The following is a 21,628-nucleotide window of genomic DNA, read 5'->3' as shown; positions in this document are numbered from 1 at the left end:
TAGAAATAGTCTTTAAAAACTTTACAGGCCTATCGCATTCCCAAAAGAAAGTGATCTACATCAACAAACCTCTCTTTTCATCTTCACAATACTTTTGAAACAATGTTTCAAAAAGCTTAAACAATTGTTCAATGGTTTTATCTTCTTGTTAGAGTGACGGATTTAAACAACGTACTTAAATTTTCAAACAGCGTTTTTACATGATGAATTAACCTCTGTGATAATAAACACTAATTGAAATCTTGATATCAGTCTCATATGATGCTTTAATTAGAATTCAAATTTCAATAGCAGACGCGTACAACCGTTCATCCAAGTCATTTAGAGACAGGTAACTCTGTGAAAATTAAACGATAATGAGAATGAGAACACTGTTATCAATAACAACATGATGTAATGGAAGAATTGCAAGTAAGTCATTATAACGGAAATTATTCAGCATTGTCCATTAAGCAAATTCATAGTTTAAGTTCTCTTTATATTTCAATATTAATATAAATCAAAATTAACAGTGACAAAGTAGTAACAAATAGAAATCATTAAAGGGGATAATATGTACAGAGCAACGATGAGGGAAACAATATAATACACAATAAGTACTTGAATTAAATATTCGTTATTAAAAATGAAGAACTATGAAAATTTAATTTATTTTCAAGGTCACAATCTATACATAAATAGTTTGAGTAGGGAAAGGTATTTAATGGTTAGTGATTATAACAGTAATGCAAAGTAAAATAATACAAAAACAACAATAATGGTGTATAGCTGATACAAATAAAGGTAAGCTGTAGCAGGAAATCATTTTGTTTGTAAGAAAAAAGTATAGTGTAATCTTACATGAGTCTTTTCTAGAATCCTTTCCAAATCTTTCAGGATTCGGTCAAAATTGGTCCTATTTGTAGGATCCTTCTCCCAACATCCGGTCATGATAGCATACCTGTGATATTAGACAATAATTCTGAATACACCACTGTTAAAGTCATAGTGTTATTTCCACGTTGGTGTTATTATACAAATAATGCATGCAGCCGAGTGCGTTAGTGGAAATGCAGAGCACGCGAGGTTTCTTTAGATAGGTGCCGCACTGTGCACGAGCCGCTGGCGGCGAGTGCCCAGTGTGCACCATCTGAAGAAACCGAGCTTTCTCTGCATTTACTTTTACGCACGACAGTGCAAGTGCATTATTTATTTTATAAAATAGCAACACAGAAACAAATTCTTAAAAAGTTACAGTACACTTTTGTTGGACTTGTACCTGTTTACCAGGACTTCTACCGCACTGGTCTGCTTGATCGTGCAAAGTCAATTTTCGTTGCACACCTTTTGCACTGCCGTGCATGCACAAAAAAGTTAGATGTCATGTGACGCGTATTGACCAATCGCGATGCTCCATAACCGTAAGTCACTTTTCAACCCAACTTGGATGATAGATGGACTGGGGACCTGCATGTTATGCTGCAGTCGGAGGTCACATGATAAGGTCAAAGGTCATTTTCAGGTCAGCGTTAAAGTTTACATGCAAGACTCTCTTACGACACCTAACTTTGCAACCTTAAATCACTTTTCAACAAAACTTGGATGGTAGACGTACTTAGGGGACTTGCATGCTATTGTGTTGGGAGTTCACTAACCCAGGGGGCTCCCAGGATCGTACGTGCAATTTGGCATACTCACCTGACAAGCGTGAAGTATGGTCAAAATAATTCTCCGAATAAATAGTTAAAACAGAAATCAAGCACTTACCACGATTATATATATGGATGATGGTCTAACGAGTGGCAGTTTTCCTGACATCTGGGCACAGACTGGAACCTCAAAAAACGAAAAGTTCTCTCCTTCTACCCCCGTCTCGATCGGCCATTTTGTTACAATTCATAACAAAAATGGCCGATCGAGACGGGAGTAGAAGGAGATAACTTTTCGTTTTTTGAGGTTCCAGTCTGTGCCCAGATGTCAGAAAAACTGCCACTCGTTAGACCATCATCCATATAATCGTGGTAAGTGCTTGATTTCTGTTTTAACTATTTATTCGGAGAATTATTTTGACCATACTTCACGCTTGTCAGGTGAGTATGCCAAATTGCACTTACGATCCTGGGCTCCCGACCGCTACGCGGCCGGGAGCCCCCTGGGTTTAGGAGTTCACATGGTATGGTCAAAGTTTATTTTGAGGTCTACGTTAAAATTTACATGCAAGACTCTGATGATATTATTGTTATTAGTGTTATTCCATCCTAGTCATTTCACAATGAAGTTTCGATACAATTATGTTGCCCTTGCAAATATTTGGTTATTCTCGACGTATCGTACGGCATCCGTAGAGTAAATGTGACTGAAGAAGACACCATATTACTGGAATTCAAAAAGACAGATAATTCAAAAATAAAGAAACGCATTACTGTTCTGAACAGAGTAGGATACCTTCAATTTTTGTCAATATTATTTATCAGATCAATACTATATCTCATCAAAATCACATTACATTTAACATACTATTATTTATGTCGCCCGCTATTGTAATGAATTATGTTAAATCATTTAATTAGGAGTCTTTGTACTTTTCTTTCTATTTTAGTTTAAAGGTCAAGTCCGCCCCACGAAAATGTTTATTTTAATAAATAGAGAAAAATCAAACAAGCAAAACGCAGAAAATTTCATCAAAATCGGATTTAAAATAAGAAAGAAATAGTGAGTGGATGACGTCATCGGTCTCCTCATTTGCATACCCACCAGGATGTGCATATAACTCCTTTGAGATGATTTTTAAATTGCAAAAACGCGCAGTTAGAATTATTGACCATGCCACATTTCTTGCCCATACATCATCTATATTTTCTATATTTTCTTCACTCAAAATAATGCGATTCAATGATTTGTATGTGTATCAGATTGGAATTTTTATGTACCTATGTCAAAAAAACGTCCCCCCGAGTCATTACTTACATATTTTGATTTAAATTGTAATATTCATAAACATAGTACTAGGAGTGCTTCTGACTTTCATCCTCTCATACGTACATCTTTTTCTAAAAAAAATGTTATTCATCAAGGACCAGTCATTTGGAATTCTCTACCATCTCCACTTAAGGAGGTTCAATCTTTTAATTTATTTAAGAAAAGATCCAAAGAAATCATTTTTACCAATTATCATGTGATGCCCCCCCCCCTTTTTTGTTTTGTTTTGTATTTCTATTGTATTATTTTGTCTTAAGTACTTTTACAACATTTATGATATATTGTAAGGTCGGCCGTTATAAGGGTCTTTTACTTTCTGGCTGCTTCCTGCCAAGCATTTTATTTATTGTACCAATGTAAATATTGTATTTTATGTATGTGTATTATGTTATTGTATTTTAATGCTTTGGTTAAATAAATTGAATTGAATTGAATTTAATAACTGTTTAGTGTAATTATAGCAAAATTTTAAAATGTCATAACTTTCTTATTTTACATCCGATTTTTAATGAAATTTTCAGTGTTATGCTTGTTGGATATTTCTCTTTTTATTCAAATCAACTTTTTGTTGGGGTTGATTTGTCCTTTAAGAAAAAAAAACATGTGTAGTAATTAAGTGATTGATCTATTATCATCATAATGATCAACTTGTGTACTTTTTTTACATTTTCTTCAAAAGCATTTATTGTTGAAGGTTAGGATAAGTAAAACTGAAATTTACACTTCTTGTGCACAGTGGCGAGGGCGTGGCATCTGGTAACCGTTAGCAACCTCCGTCTGGACAGTGGTAAACGTCATATTAGGATATGGCCTCGCACCTATCAACATCAGAAGAAGATAAGAACAAGATTCGATGCAATGCATTGTAAATGGTAGACGGTCTAACAGGACTAAAGATGTATCCTAAAGCATGATATTAAGCACAACAATTCTTTGACAATACGATATTTTTAGTTGCTTAACCTGACACGCTATTTCATAGCTGATATAAATGACAATGATGTTCCATTGTCTAATTATCATTGTAACTGAAAATGTCAGAAATATTATATCAACAACATCAAAATAATCCATAATTCATTGATCGAAATAAAATTCTGAAACTAAAATGCTCTGGAAATTCGTTTTTCCTAATTAAAAAGTGCAGCGCCAGATCAACGTAGTTTTATCCCTTGAATCGTTGAGCGCCAAACATGATAGCAGCAACTCCCAACTTATAACGTATTTTGGTCTTATCTTGTGTTGCGGACGCTCTACCTGAGCCAACACACCGGAATAAAAAAGAACATAAATTTTGCTCTCTATACATGATACAACATTTTGTTAAATATACTTATATTTCAATATCTTTCTATTCCTTACCTAACGTTACGATTTCCCACAAAACGATACCAAAAGACCAGATGTCTCCATCTGTTGTTGGGTCACTCGTTACCATGGTTTCTGGTGAACTCCATCTTGTGGCTTTCTAAGAAAAGAAACGTACTAAAAAAGTTAGCGTATTTCATTTAGGAACAAACTTTTTTTTTGCGGTAGATATCAGCGGATCTAGGATTTTTTTAAGGGGTGCATTTTGTCCCCCCCCCCTAATAAAAGTCATCACTCCCACAAATTTTTCAACATTTTGTGGCGTGTAACCTTTGATTTACCCCCACAACAAATTTAGCTCTTATAGGCTCCTAATGCAAAGGAATAAGCTTTTAAAGATTGAAAATCAAATTCTCAAACGGAGCGATTTGGGGCAATTGCTCCTGTTTTATCATTTGGTAATTTCATGTTCAATTCGATGATTTATTTCAATGAATTTGAATGATATTATCTGAACTAGCAGATTGTTTGATATATCCATATCTTTATTGACTATTGTTTATACAGACCAAATGCACTTACTTGAAAAGAACACAACATCTAATTCATCCTGATAGTTCGAAGTTCAAAACAATGCCGAGCTACATGAGCCACATTAACACGATTTCGCCTCTTACTGATTTTCATTTCTTGTTTGGTATATTCCCAGCATCTTTAGATATACATTCATTATTCTGCCGAAAATGTCATATTAGATGGTTCATCATACTTACGCTTTGGTCAGAAAACAGTGAGTTGGATAATCCATAATCTGATATCTTACACTGTTTTCGTTCTCCTAGTAACACATTGTGAGCACAGAGAGTTCCGTGAATAATCTAAATTGAAAAATGATGAATACAACAAACATTATAAGGAAATATCCTTGCCGCGAAACCCTCCATTTAAATGATTAATGTCGGATCTTTCTCAAAAATTCAGAATGTTTTCTTGAGGTATATATTTTCGGTCGATTTCCAAACGTAAAAATAAAAAAAAAATCATAACTCTAAAAATTCTTTTTTTCCTCCTTATTTTTCTTAAAATCTTTCATATCAGCTCCAGTCTGAGTGTCTTTATTAATATGCGTGAAGGTCATAGATTCAGCAATCACTTATCAAACCCCATTTAATCACAATCTAAGTTGGAATATCAATAAGTTAAATTACCTTTTTAGATGCAAGAAACTGCATTCCTTTAGCAACCTGCCAAGCCAAGTTAAGTAGGGTACCCTCATCAATACGAACACCGTTTGGTTTGAGATTACTGTACGTAGGTTGAGATTGCACCCCTGAAGTCTGTAGATGGGTAAGGAGTGTACCCCCTGAGATGAACTCATATAGAATACTACCTACATGAATAGTAGATCGATAGAGAAAGGTTAACTCCGTGACGACATAGGGTTAGTAAACCATCGGCTTCTGCTTTGTATTTGCAGAATTATTACTTTTAAACTGTTTCATTGAATTTCTGGTTGCCACATGAGGGGTAAGAAGACCTCATCGCTACCCATCTCCTCCTACATCATGTACATGTATCTGTTGGGGGCATTTTGCCCATTACTAGAATTTGCACTTTGCCATCTCCCTTTAAGTTACCAACTCTCGCTCGATAGGGTTCCTCTGACGTGGAAAGCGGTCAATAAGCACTATACCGGTTATTTAAATAAGGATACCTTTCACTGTCTTTCAGAAATGTTATTTTGAACGTCAGTATTAACCAAGATGCTTCACTTACCTTGTTCTTTACAATATCCGAGACATTTGGCAATATTTGGTTGATCCGATAGCTTGTAAAGTATCTTGATTGCTTGAAGTACTTGTAATGATTTTGTCACCCGATCTTCGATTGTACATGAAAAAAATTTACATAACAATTCATTTCGATGTTTTCAAAGACATTTATCATTGGCAGAGGCGGATCCAGTAATTTACTAAAAGAGGGGGGGGGGGGTGTTACACCCACAAATGTAATAATCGCCCACAAATGTAATAACACTTTACCCACAAATGTAATAACGCCCACAAATGTAATAACACTTTACCCACAAATGTAATAACGCCCACAAATGTAATAACACTTTACCCACAAATGTAATAATTTCACCCACAAATGCAATAATGCACTTTACCCACAAATGTAATAACTTTTGATCGCCCACAAATGTAATAATGACTTTACCCACAAATGTAATAAATTTGAAGGGATTTTTTGCTAATCCGTTCTAAGCTAAAATCGTATATTAATGCATTCATTTAGCACAAAAGTGCAAAGTCTCATTTCCTGGTTAATTAACAATTATAATATAAGTCCAAAGTCTTTGTTCCAAGCCCGGTTGTTTGAAAAATTATAATATAAATCAAAAGTCTTTATTCCAGACCCGGTTGTTTCGAAAATAATAATATGAGCCCAAAGTCTTTATTCCAGACCCGGTTGTTTAAAAATAATAATATGAGCCCAAAGTCTTTATTCCAGACCCGGTTGTTTAGAAAATAATAATATGAGCCTAAAGTCTTTATTCCAGACCCGGTTGTTTAGAAAATAATAATATAAGTCCAAAGTCTTTATTCCAGACCCGGTTGTTTCAAAAATTATAATATAAATCCAAAATCTTTTTCCAGACCCTGTTATTTCATAAATAATCATATGATCCAAAAGTGTTTATTCCAGACCCAATTGTTTCAAAAATGATAATATAAGTCCAAAGTCTTTTCTTCAGACCGGGTTGTTTCAAAAATTATAATATAAATCCAAAGTCTTTTTCCAGACCCTGTTATTTCAACAAGTGGAATGCCTCTGGCCGTCTCACCTGCACCACGCGGTTCAATATAGCAGCAGTGCTGACTTTGAATACTACTCTAACTCGCACAAGATGTTCAGTGATACATGGTTACTCTTATGTCCACTTTTTATGAACTAGACCAATAAACTTACAGAGATATGATGGTTATTCAACAAAAAACCCCAACATGGCCAAAGTTCATTGACCTTACATGACCTGTGACCTTGATCATGTGACCTGAAACTCGCACATGATGTTCAGTGATACTTGATTACTCTTATGTACAAGTTTCATGAATCAGATCCATAAACTTTCAAAGTTATGATGGTAATTCAACAGATACACCCAGTTCGGCCAAAGTTCATTGACCTTTGACCTTGGTCATGTGACCTGAAATTTGCACAAAATGTTCAGTGATGCTTGATTACTATGATGTCCAAGTTTCATGAATCAGATCCATAAACTTTCAAAGTTATGATGGGAATTCAACAGATATCCGCAATTCGGCCAAAGTTCATTGACCCTAAATGACCTTTGACCTTGGACATGTGACGTGAAACTCATGCAGGATGTTCAGCTATACTTGATTAACCTTATGTCAAAGTTTCATGAACTAGGTCCATATATTTTCTAAGTTATGATGACATTTCAAAAACTTAACCTCAGGTTAAGATTTCGATGTTGATCCCTCCAACATGGTCTAAGTTCATTGACCCTAAATGACCTTTGACCTTGGTCATGTGACATGAAACTCTAATAGGATGTTCAGTAATACTTGAATAACCTTAGGGCCAAGTTTTATTAACTAGGTCCATATACTTTCTAAGTTATGACGTCATTTCAAAAACTTAACCTCAGGTTAAGATTTGATGTTGACGCCGCCGCCGTCGCCGTCGGAAAAGCGGCGCCTATAGTCTCACTCTGCTTCGCAGGTGAGACAAAAATTATATTATAAATCAAAAGTCTTTATTCCAGACCCGGTTGTTCAAAAAATAATAATATAAGTCCAAAGTCTTTATTCCAGACCCGGTTGTTTAAAAATAATCATATGAGCCAAAAGTCTTTATTCCAGACCCGATTGTTTCAAAAATGATAATATAAGTCCAAAGTCTTTATTCCAGACCCGGTTGTTTAAAATATAATAATGCAAGCCCAAAGTCTTTTTCAAGACCCTGTTGTTTCATAAATCATGATATGAATCCAAAATCTTTTTTCCAGACCCGGTTATTCCAAAAATTATAATTTTAGTCCCAAATGAGATACATTAATGATATTCCAGTGGAATAAAAATGAGAATCGAGCTTAGTCTTTTCTCCAGACGCTAATGGTAAATTGAAAATCAAGAATAGTCTTTGCTCCAGACCCGTTAACTAAAAGCTGAAACTTTATAGTAATGTGTTAATATAGCACAAAAATGCGATTTTTTTTCCAGACCCGGTTAATTAAAAAAATATAATATAAGTCCAAAGTCTTTTTTCCAGACCCATTTATTTCAAAAATTATAATAATGATAAAAAACAAAGACCCACGATCCTATTTATGTTGAATAACATGGAAATGTAGAGTAGTCTTTCTGTCAGACAGAGTTATAAAAGTCATTAAAAACAACCAAAAAAAAAAAAACAAAGACCCTGCAACTATTAAAGGTCTAGTCCTCTTCAGAAAATGTTGATTTGAATCAATAGAGAAAAATCAGATAAGCACAATGCTGAAAATTTCATAAAAATCGGATGTAAAATAAAAAAAGTTATGACATTTCAAAGTTTTGCTTATTTTTAACAAAATAGTTATATGAACGAGCCATTCAGCTACATCCAAATGAGAGAGTAGATGATGTCACTTACTATTTCTTTTGGTTTTCATTGTTTGAATTATACATTATTTCAATTTTTACGAATTTGACGATTAGGACCTCCTTGCCTAAAGCACAAAATGTTAAAATAATAAATATCCACGTGTTGCAGGGAGGAATGAAACTTCATTTCACATGACAATGACGAAAAAATAAATATGTTTCATATTTCATTTAGGAAAATACAAAAGAAATAGTGAGTGAGTGATGTCATCAGTTCCTCATTTGCATACCGACCGAGATGTGCATATAACTGTTTTGTGAAATGAAGCGAAACATTAAAATGCCATAACTTTCTTATTTTACATCCGATTTTGATGAAATGTTCAGTGTTATGCTTGTTGAATTTTTCTCTTTTTATTCAAATCAAGTTTTTGTTGGGGTGGACTTGTCCTTTAAAAAAAATAATTTTTTGTATATTCCTTCCTTTTTTCTATGAAAAAACCTAAATATCAAAACATTAAAATACATATGAAAAAAAATGAGAAATAAGATATCAGTAAACAATAGGGTGATTACTTCCCGAAAACGATAAAGTTGTTGATTGACGATCTATGATATCTTATATAAAAGAAAAACATTCTAACAAGAGGGGATAACCATTCCATGTTTTTAATTTGGCAATAAGTAATGATTGACTATTTTTGTCACCCACTGTATGAGAAGTAGGGTAGCAATTTTATTTAGTATTATTTTCATTACATCTTTTTGTCTCACCTGCATAGCAGAGTGAGACTATAGGCGCCGCTTTTCCGACGGCGACGGCGGCGGCGTCAACATCAAATCTTAACCTAAGGTTAAGTTTCTGAAATGACATCATAACTTAGAAAGTATATGAACCTAGTTCATGAAACTTGGCAATAAAGTTAATCAAGTAGTACTTAACATCCTTTTAGAATTTCATGTCACATGACCAAGGTCAAAGGTCATTTAGGGTCAATGAACTTTGGCCGATTAGGGGGTATCTGATGAATTACAATCAAAACTTAAAAAGGTTTTGGATCTGATTCATGAAACTTGGACATAAGAGTAATAAAGTATCACTGAATATCATGTGCAAGTTTCAGGTCACATGATCAAGGTCAAAGGTCATGTGAGGTCAATGAATTTTGGCCACATTGGGGGTATTTGTTGAATTACCATCCTATCTCTGTAAGTGTAATGGTCTAGTTCATAAAACGTGGAAATAAGAGTAACCAAGTATCACTTAACATCTTGTGCGAGTTATAGTAGTTTTCAAAGTCAGCACTGCTGCTATGTTGAATCGCGTGATGCAGGTGAGACGGTCAGAGGCATTCCACTTGTTTATTATTATTATTATTTCTTGTATATTCATTCCTTTTTTATGAAAAAAACACAAAACCTTTAAATACATATAAAACAAAAAACTGAGGAAAAAGATATCAGCACACAATATGGGGATTACTTCCCCTAAACGATAAGGTTGTTGATCGACGATCTATGAGATATCATATAAAAGAAAATCATTCTAACAAGAGGGGATAACGTTTTAACAAGTTCTTCGGTACTTTTAATTTTCAGTGTACCAAACACCATTTGTAGTATATTCAGCATTCTTTTTTTATTAGTTACAATTCCAATAATCTCAGTGGCTAAGATATATTTTCTGGGGTTATATTGACCCGTTAAGTAAAGAGAGAGAGAGAGAGAGAGGATTAATGTGATCAAGAAGTGATAAGATAGGAAAAAAACTGATTTGAAATGACTGAGAGAGACAGGCAAAGAAAGAAGAGCCTCCTCCCACACCCGTACCAGAGTTACGGAGTTAGGCTGTCCCGTCGGTGGATTCAGGTCAATTAACATCTTGAGGTTTAATCTTTCCAGGGGGCAAACGTGTGTGTTTGAGTTTTGTCAGACGTGTCTCAATCAGATATGATTATTTACGTCTGGGACCGACCTTTAACGTCACCATCCGAAAGACGTGACCAGGGCTCGAACCTCGAACCTCTGCATCAATTTGTAACTTCCCCACATAGATTGGATTACAGGCGCATGCCACAACGCCCAGTCTTTAAATATGGTGTAGTTTTTGCTCTAGACCCATGCAGTTATTTCAAAATAGGAAATTATTAGAAACGATAAAAACAGACAAACAATATTAACAAAGACGCCACAATATCATTGATGTAGAATAACGTTGTTGTTGTTGTTGTTGTTATTTTGGGGTTTTTAAGGCGCGTACCATTCAGATCTGAATATTTACGCCTTTTATTAATTTTACGTTTTTGTATGCCTTATCACAGGGTTTTATATTTTGGGAGATGCTGGTGTCTAAGCTTTTAGATTAATCTTTTGCTTAATTTGTATTTTAAGAGAACTGGATGTAGAGTAAAGACAACTCTCTAAACCGAAGCATTTTAACTGGGTTTAATTTTAAAGATTGGTCTTAGCTTTGATTTTTTTCAATATTTATTTATCTTATAAATAGCTGGGTCTAGACGAAGGTCTAAGTATAATAATAATGTTATTCAACAGGAATAAGAATATGACAAAGTATTATGTTTTTAAGATTGTTTGAATTAATTTCTAAATGACTGGGTCTGGAATAGAGACAACGCTCTAAACATGTGCTTTTCTACTTGGTCTTAATTTGGAGGATTGTTGGTTCTTAGATTCGTTGTTGGGGGTTGGGTTTTATTGTTTTTTTTTTATTCTTGAAATAATTGTGTCTGGAGGAAAGTCTACAATCGATCTCCATGTTATTCCACAGTAGTTAGATTATTGGGTATTTTTTTAGACAATTTTATTTTTAAATAATAACCAAGTCTGGAAAATGGACGTTTTCTTTGCAAATGCATAATTACAATGTTTTGTAAGGGTCTTAGTATTATTATACAAAAGAACCTGGGTGTGGGGAAAAGACACATTTTTTACTGGGTGTAACTTTTGAAAACTAGTTTTAGATTTGATTTTCTTTTTTAATTCATTTCTTAGATAGCCTGGTCTTGAGGAAAGAGTACGTTTTACAACTCATGTTATTCCAAGAGAATATGATAGGGTCTTATGATAGAAGATTTTTTTTCGTAATTTTTGTAATGATTAGGAATGGAATAAAGACAACATTCTAAACCTCTTTTTAAAAACAGGTTCTTAGGTTCAAGGATTGTTTGGTATTAGATTTGGAGTTATTTATATTTTTACTCTTAGCCTTATTTTGAAAAACAAATGACTGGGTCTGGCTGAAAGACTACGCTATATGTCCATGTTATTCAGCATTAATATGATTATGGGGTCTTTATACGGTTTTTGTTGTTGTTGTTGTATTGTTATTTACAATTTTTGAATAACAGGGTTTGGAGAAAAGGCTAAGCTCGATTTTCTTCTTTTCCACTGGAATATCATTATGATATCTTAGTTTGGACTTATATTATAATTTTTGAAATAACTGGGTCTGGAAAAAAGTCTTTGGACTTACATTATAATTTTTGAAACTACTGCGTCTGGAAAAAGACTTTGGACTTTTGTGCTATATGAAGGCATTACTATAGGGTTTTAGTTTTTAGTTTTAAATAACCGGGTCTGGAGAAAAGACTATGCTTGATTCTCAATTTACTCATAGCGCGTATATTCACAATACGTTCAGTATAATTTAAAACAACAAAGACTTTGATTCCACCAGTTTTAATTAACTGGGTCTGGAGAGAAGACTAGGCTCGATTCTCATTTTTATTCCACCGGAACATCATTATCGTATCTTAGTTTGGACTTATATCATAATATTTGAAACAATCGGGTCTGGAATAAAGACTTTGGACTTATATTATTATTTTTTAAACAACCGGGTCTGGAATAAAGACTTTAGGCTCATATGATTATTTTTTAAACAACCGGGTCTGGAATAAAGACTTTAGGCTCATATTATTATTTTCTAAACAACCGGGTCTGGAATAAAGACTTTGGGCTCATATTATTATTTTTAAACAACCGGGTCTGGAATAAAGACTTTAGGCTCATATGATTATTTTTTAAACAACCGGGTCTGGAATAAAGACTTTGGGCTCATATCATTTTTGAAACAACCAGGTCTGGAATAAAGACTTTGGATTTATATTATAATTTTTGAAACAACCGGGTCTGGAGAAAAGACTTTGGACTTATATTATCATTTTTGAAACAATCGGGTCTGGAATAAAGACTTTAGGCTCATATGATTATTTTTTAAACAACTGGGTCTGGAATAAAGACTTTGTACTTATATTATTATTTTTGAAACAACCAGGTCTGGAATAAAGACTTTGGATTTATATTATAATTTATTAAACAACCGGGTCTAGAATAAAGACTTTGGATTTATATTATAATTTGTTAATTAACCTGGTCAGGAAAAGAGACTTTGTACTTATATTATAATTTTTGAAACAACCGGGTCTGGAATAAAGACTTTGGGCTCATATTATTATTTTTGAAACAACCAGGTCTGGAATAAAGACTTTGGATTTATATTATAATTTATTAAACAACCGGGTCTAGAATAAAGACTTTGGATTTATATTATAATTTGTTAATTAACCGGGTCAGGAAAAGAGACTTTGCACTGATATTATAATTTTTGAAACAACCTGGTCTGGAATAAAGACTTTGGGCTCATATTATTATTTTTGAAACAACCAGGTCTGGAATAAAGACTTTGGATTTATATTATAATTTATTAAACAACCTGGTCTAGAATAAAGACTTTGGATTTATATTATAATTTGTTAATTAACCGGGTCAGGAAAAGAGACTTTGCACTTTTGTGCTATATGAACGCATTACTATACGATTTTAGTTCAGAACGGATTTGCCAAAAATCCCTTCAAATTTATTAAATTTGTGGGTAAAGTCATTATTACATTTGTGGGCGATCAAAAATTATTACATTTGTGGGTAAAAAGCATTATTACATTTGTGGGTGAAATTATTACATTTTTGGGTAAAGTGTTATTACATTTGTGGGCGTTATTATATTTGTGGGTAAAGTGTTATTACATTTGTGGGCGTTATTACATTTGTGGGCGTTATTACATTTGTGGGTGCAACAGGGTGACTTAAAAATAACAAGCAAGAGGGATGTTTTCCATCCTTATCAGGAGTCTTTCCCTCATGACTAATTTCTGGACAAGCGAAGAGAAAATGAAATAGTATATATTTTGTATTCAAAAGGGGCACTTGCCTCCCCCCTCATTTACATCGTAAGTGTGGTTAATTAGTTTAAGTGGAGGGGAATCCCGTCGCATGGAAACTCTTAAATTAATTGTAATGGTTTACTTTCCAAAATGAATCTGCATGTCGAGAATGATATTCTACCGTGATTAGATAATAGTGAAATTCAATTTTCATTGAGATTACAAATGAAGCATGACCATGAATAGTTCGAATTTCTGATTGATTGATTGATTGAATTTATTCTTCTTAATTTCAAGCAAATTGATAAAGAAATTAGGAACAGATCAGAATATTCTAAATATGAATAATATAAATGAATAAAAGGAACTCACTAGAAAGCTTGTTTATGTGAGTACCATAAAATAAATAACTGATTAAAATTTATCAAATACCAATAGAAATTATTATGTTAAATAGAATAATCAAAAACACTAATAGGGTCAAGCTTCGTATGTTTATGCACTCTTTAAAAATTAATACAATCATGACAATATATTTATACCCTTGGTATAAAAAAATATACACAAGACATACAAATAAATTAGACAAGACAAGACAAGACGGAATAACAGGAAAAAAAGAAGGAAGAGAGTGTACAAAGGAGGACAAGACAGGACAGAGAAACAAAAACACTACAGAACACAATCCGAAAGACCAGAACAGACAAAACAACCAAGAAAAATGATTTATATACATAGCAATGTTTTCCCGGCTTTTTGACAGGATTTCTGTCGTTGTAAACTGGCTTGTATCGATTATTCTGAACGTATCGGGTTACAAAACATCACCTGGAATTTGCCTGATAACAACATCGAGATGGTCTCGTTTTAAGCGGAGGTCTCCCTTCCATACCTCGCCGAAGTCACCCCGTCCAATCGAGCCAAGTCTGGTGAAGAAGGTCACGTTTTCACGGGCGATGACGAAGGAGTGGGATGGATCAAGTTTTAACGCTGTGTAGGCTATTATTTTGTTTGAATAAAAGTAAGAGGTTCGAGTATAAGTTCATGAGTATAACATTAAAAAAGGAAGAATAAAAGGAAAATAAAGTATTTCTGTGTGTTTGATATTCAGGCCTTTATGATTCTTCATGATCCTGATTAGTAAATGTGATGATTTTAAATTATGAGGATGCTGTAAAGCTAAGGCATAACTGTGTAGATGTAAACGAGGTTTATTGAGAACAATATATGTTCCTGAAATGTATAATTATAATAATTAGAAACATTATTCTTGAGCAATGTCTTACCTCGATCTCCGCTTTGAATCATCTCATAGGCCACGTTGTCATTTCCCTCCTGATGTGTATTCACTTCATTTCTGTAAAGAAATTATTATTTTGAAATAAAATATATATCAATATAAGTAGACTCTACGTCCACGATAATTTTATTTCATTATTTGATATCAGAAAATAAGATGTAGCTTATTTTACGCGAATTAAAAATGATTTTATGGCACTAAACAAAATCGTTGGCAATCAGTGAAATATTTTATTGATCCCTGGATATTACCAATAGCGATTATCTATTATAGATCTTGTATATAAAAAGTGTTTCTAGGAATGGGATTAGAAAAAAAAATGTTTTATGAAAATAAAGTTTTAGCTAAAACATTGACGCTTGCAAATTAAAACCACAAAATTCACAATATGATTAGTACGTACTGTATTTTCGAAATAAAATGATCCACAAAGGATAAAAAAGGAAACTAAATAATATATTCACACTATTTTAGTAAGTTCTTGACTTAAATCTGAAATTTTATCATACACTAAAAAAGCTAAATATCATTAGACAATCAGATATTTTATTTTTACTGAACATGAAAACATATATACATATAATACTGAAATGAAATCATCCTTTTATCTTTCAGCATGTTCAGTGTTTTACATTATGTCCATGTACCTCAGTAAAATCGTCGAGTGAAAATTGCAATTGGATGAATTTGCATTAATTCTGACCGGTAGGTTTAGGAGAAGTGTATATGTTTACAAATATGTTCGGTGCTTTCAGTGGTGTTATTTGAAAATACTTGTGAGGGTGGAAATTCGGTATGTGTTGTATCAGTTTCTGAAAGAGAGAGGGTTTGATGGTGCATGTGTTTGGTTGCAGAGTGTATGTGTGGGTCGGTAAGCAGAGAATATGAGGATGTGAGTCAGAGGGTGTACTTACCTTTTGTCATTTTTCTTTGACTCGTCGAACTCTAGACAATATGAAAATAAATATAAACGTTTGCAGAAGAGTAATAAGGAAATGAACTGAAGCAGTGTGTAAACTGATATTGGGAAATTATTTCAAGATAGAAATCGAGGTCAACTAAAGACGTTCAATATAAACACAACCTCGCTATTAAATTCCAGTTATATCTTTCCATTATGTAAACATTAACGATTCGATGACTATTGAACATCCCACACACTTTAAGAAGGTGGGTTGTTCAAACCTTAAAGTTAATTACTGAAAAGTGATATGAAGTCTAGTAACCAATCTACCTTACATAAACGATAGGTTCATGATATGGGTATCAGAGAAAAAACTATTATAATTTTTATGAACTTCTCCTTATTCACAAATAGGAGGGGTGAAACAATAGATCACCCTCCCCGAACAATAGGTTCATCGCTGGGTATACGTCAGTGTTATTGTTATATGTATGTTGGAATGAACCTTTATTATTCTTAACAAGAATTATAGGGCATAATTACATTCCATATAAAATAGGTTCAACTTTGCACCTTTACAAACACTGTGGCATATTGGAAGATGCACCAATAAAAGTGGTCTCTTTTCTTAAAGGTGCAAATTAGTTCTAAATTTTGCATTTAAATATGCTCCCACTGTGAATTTCGTCTGTACCTTTAGGCATAATAGGGTGCAAAGTTAAAGTATATTTCTCTATTAATTGCAGGTATGATAAAATATCATTTGAGTTTATCTAACTAAGAAAAGTTGTAATAAAAACGTTCGTTGAAATCTAAATTGTCATTTGTTTTCACCCACGTAACCCCAAAGCCAAATCTTGTACCCTTCACTGGATAGGTCCTGTGTAGTAACCCGAGAAGAAGACCCACGTAATCAATTAAAACATACGTGATATATCCTCATGTCATTTCTTTATCTTCTTTTGCATTCTCATTTTCAGCTATTTTGAAAGAACTGATGAATAACAATCACCTGGTAATGTCTTTCTCTTTAGGATTATTACCAGTACAATGTTGATGATGATAGAAGCTACTAGAAGGATGACTAAGACAGCTATCCCTGCAGAAGGACCAGAAATGAGACTAGACAGGGTATATCGACGTGCGATAGGTTTGGATGAGGTCTATGATAATTGGTGAGCAAGGTTTCACATCAGAGGTAAAAATAGTTTATAGAATTTAATTTTCATGAATACGACAAAGGCTAACTGTCAAATGCGATTACACTTATCATAGACTCAGAGGTAGTAGGTCCATACGTCAACCTAGTATTCGATACACTTGTTGACCCCATTTACATTTTACAGAATAACCCATGCAGTCAGTCCATTAACAATATGCTTCTTTTTTCAACCTTAAAAATACTGTGTCTTATTCTCAATCATTGAACCTGCCTCCAAGCATATCCCCGAAAAGCGTAATAGATGATTATCCTAAACAAAAAAAAGTAACACAAAATAACAAAGATTCTGACCGTTCTTTAATGATATCCAATCTTCTAGTTTTTTACATGATATTAATACAATAATATTATATTTACCAGTTTTTCTTTGCACCCCTCCTTTCTCCTCGACCCCAACATACTCATTTCCAATTTAACTTATTAAACGAAGTCAAGTTAGGATACGTATTTTCAATATGTTGCAGTATAATTCCTTAATGATAGCGTTTACAGTAATGAATGAAAATTATAATATCAATGGAGATTGAAATAACACTAATACTATTATTAACATTATTGTTATTAAAAATATAACTGATAATGATAATAGTTGCAATAATATTAATACGAAGGGGTATTAATATCGCCATCAGTCTAGAAATATTCTATTCGGAGCCGCAATGTTATTTTGTAGTGGTAATGAAAAAAAATGAAAAGGGGAATTCCAGAAAAAAGACCGATCATTTGAAAGAGGAACTTTGTAAGTAAAATTTTTGATTGACACATCGTCTGGAGCCCAGGAAAAATAATAGTAAAGGGACTTTGGACCCTATCACGTCTTGAATACCAAAGCAAATTTGCATAGTAATTGTCGGCAAATAAACACCCAATCAACATGATTGATCTTTGCATATCAAAATGTCACAATATAAACTTAGATGCATTATCGTTGAGAATGATAAAGAAAAGGTGACATTCAGTGACGGATGAAAGTTTGAACCTAAGCTTGAGGTATTTCTATGCATCAAGTTTAGTAGGTTTAGTGCAGACTTGCATGTAGATCCCTTTTTAAAATAATAATACTTCTTAAAATATTAAAAAAAGACATATTGTTATTTAGAAATGTACAAATAGTATGAATGAAATGAATAGGAGATCGAAGTAGGGACATACCAATCATGTGAGGGGATAAGGTTGAACCTGTACCTGAAAATAACATATCAATAAAGGGAACAAATAAATAGATAAATACATTAATATTGCATGAAATGTATTATAACAAATGAAAATGAAATATAGTGGATATTCTAAAACTATATATTCCCTCTCACCCGATTAGTGTATAGCAACATCATAATTGGCATGCAATTCGTTCCTTTTTTATGATAAAATGCTCGTTTTTTCCATTCAGTTAAGTTTCTACGACCTTTTTTTTACTAGTCGCTCACGTTCCGTCCAACCCCGATAGACTACCCTGGGCATCAGAGGACTATATGTGAACAATCTATATGTACTTTACAGTATAGACGGACAGGCGATATACATCACACATAAGTATCACGCACGCACAAACACACCCTCACCCGCGTACACCCACGCTCACACATCCGAAAACACACATCCAATCACAGATATGATCACCATCCACACAGACACTAATAGGTTAACAATGATGATGATGGTGATAATGGGTTCTTGCATAGCACCTGTATTCTAGGTTCGGTGTAAAAATGGCAGAGCTAAAATGCCAAAGATATTAATAGCAGAGGTTAAGATGGCAAAGGTAATAATGGCAAAGATATAAATGACACAGAGTTGAAAATGGCAGAGGTAGAAAAGACGGAGTTAAAATAGCAGAGGTAAAGATGGCACAGGCAAAACATATGCTACATAATATCAGTCATAATTATTGTCCTTGACCAGACTCTTGTCGCTGAAATGGGCTATATGAGTTGATAGGAATTTATTTGTGTTTTTTTCCATCATTTTAGGTCTATACTTTGTCATTGATATGGTTAAACCCAAAACGTTTTCTCGCCAAAAGGATTTCAAGGCAAGTTCGTAAGAACAGCGCTTCACATGTATACCCAACGATTTTTAATGTTAACACAAAATGTGCACTGCCATTAACCAACAGAAATAGACAAGTTTGGGATTACTTCGAACCACTTGCATGAATTGAATAACAGACAAATAACAAAACATCTGAAAGTTTTTGTTTGGGGCTCAAGACTCGTCATTTTACCTCTACCTCTGCAATTATTACCTCTTACCTCTGCTGTTATTTCCTCTCCCACTTTTACCTCTGCCATTTTTACCGCTGCAATTTTTACCGCTGCTATTTTTATCTCTGCCATTATTACCGCTGCCACTTTTACCTCTGCCATTATTACCGCTGCCATTTTTACCTCTGCAATTATTACCATTGCCATTTTTCACCTCTGCCATTATTGCTCAGGTAATTCATTCCCGCTTTTCCACTCTCTTCATCCTCTCCATACATCCCTTCTTTTCTCGTTCTTCTCTGAGTCCTTCCTTGCCCCTATTCCTTTCTTTAATTTTGTCAGAGAACTATGGCTTCTTCTGATAATAAATGTGTTATAGATCTACGCTCTTTTATGAAAGTTATTTTATATGACCTATATTGAATTTATTTTTTAGGTGAAAATGGAGGAAAATAAGTGTTTATATGAATGGAATGCGTGGAAACCAACAATCAATATAAAGTGTGTGGCACTGTCGGCATTTTTTTTTTAATATTACCTATGTTGTGCTTATATCTGCCTTTTAATAATGAAACAAAGAAACAAAAATGCAAATACTTTCAAATTTTGCATCCTATTTTGAAGGGGAGTGTTTGTTTTAAGCTTCTTTTCGGTTTTCTCAAGTAATTAGCAAAATAATGTTTTATATTGACAAAGGCCATGTATGCGGAGTGATCAATTTTTACAACCCCTACTATCTTTTAAAGTTCCTTGGACATAACGTAAAGGGAATAAGTCCATCCCAATAAAAGAGTTGTGCGAATAAAAGGAGAGAATTCAAACAAGCCTTAAGCTGAATTAAAAAAAAAATCAGATAATGCATGAAATCTTATTATTTCAATTTCACAAAACAGTTATATGCACAACCTGGCTAGTATGCAAGTGATGGGACCGATGACATCATCAACTCACTGTTTCTTTTGTATTCTATTATATGAAATATGAAATATATATATATATATATATATATATATATTGTTACATATATGAATAATTGTAAAAGAATTTTAAAAGGCAATTACATTTATCTATTAGTTATTTCCCTTTAAGGATAGCCAAGAATTGTAAAGAACATTCCAGGATGTCTTTTTATTATGCAGGCCTTGCCTATTTAAAGGCCAAGGAGTTTTATTGTTGAATAAGGAAAAGCCAAACAATAGAATTGTATTGGTAGTGGAAATGAATAGGCTTAGGTATTTTGTTTACACTGTTGATTTCAATGAGGTCATTCAAGAGTGTTCTGGATTTTGACTGCTACTGAAAGGAGAAAGTTCTTTTGGAAGACAATTCTAGAAGCTTGTAGATTAGTCGAAATTTGAGAATGATCTAGAACACTTGTAATTAGTATAAAGCTGCAGATTTTTCAAGATGATCATCACATCATCACATCATATTGGATCACACCATCACATCATATGAGAGCAGGAGATCACATCACATCATATGAGATCACTTCACCAGATCAGATCAGAGCAGTTTATGCATCAATGAACTGTTTGCAGTTATTTTGAGAAATTATCAGTTCTCATCGAGATCATCAACATCATCAACCTGTTCAATGAACACGCTTCAACCCATGGATTGCTGAAATTGACTGTTAATCATCATCAACATCGTCTTCACGGACATTTCAACACGTTGCAGTGACTCTTATTATTCATCGGACTTCAACATCAGTTTCATCATCGCCATCATTGTGAATTTTCGCCAGTCAACTGGGATTTTTATCATTTGGATTATTACTTGGATATAGCATCATCACTTCGGGATTTTACATTGGACACTTCAAGAGATTTATGTAAGATCATTATTTGTTTTATTTATGTATAATTATTTCCTGTAATAAAAAAAAGAGGAAATTAAACACAAAGAAGAAATTAAACACTTGTTATTT

The 21,628-nt window shown here is 33.5% G+C and overlaps 1 protein-coding gene across 1 annotated transcript; it reads right to left on the bottom strand.

The window, feature by feature from the left end:
* Positions 1-277: 277 nt before the first annotated feature.
* LOC121420822 (tyrosine-protein kinase receptor Tie-1-like) lies at positions 278-15,388 on the bottom strand. Its single transcript, XM_041615454.1, has 9 exons — positions 15,352-15,388; positions 14,894-15,064; positions 6,043-6,147; positions 5,475-5,656; positions 5,040-5,144; positions 4,321-4,426; positions 3,680-3,776; positions 841-940; positions 278-337 (listed from the first exon to the last, which is right to left on the bottom strand). Exons 1-9 carry the CDS (start codon positions 15,371-15,373, stop codon positions 278-280), a joined length of 948 nt encoding a protein of 315 aa, XP_041471388.1. The 5' UTR covers positions 15,374-15,388.
* Positions 15,389-21,628: the final 6,240 nt, after the last annotated feature.

This window comes from Lytechinus variegatus, chromosome 8 (assembly GCF_018143015.1).
Source record: "Lytechinus variegatus isolate NC3 chromosome 8, Lvar_3.0, whole genome shotgun sequence".
Lineage (NCBI taxonomy): Eukaryota > Metazoa > Echinodermata > Echinoidea > Temnopleuroida > Toxopneustidae > Lytechinus > Lytechinus variegatus.
This window is presented reverse-complemented; position numbering and strand designations above follow the sequence as displayed.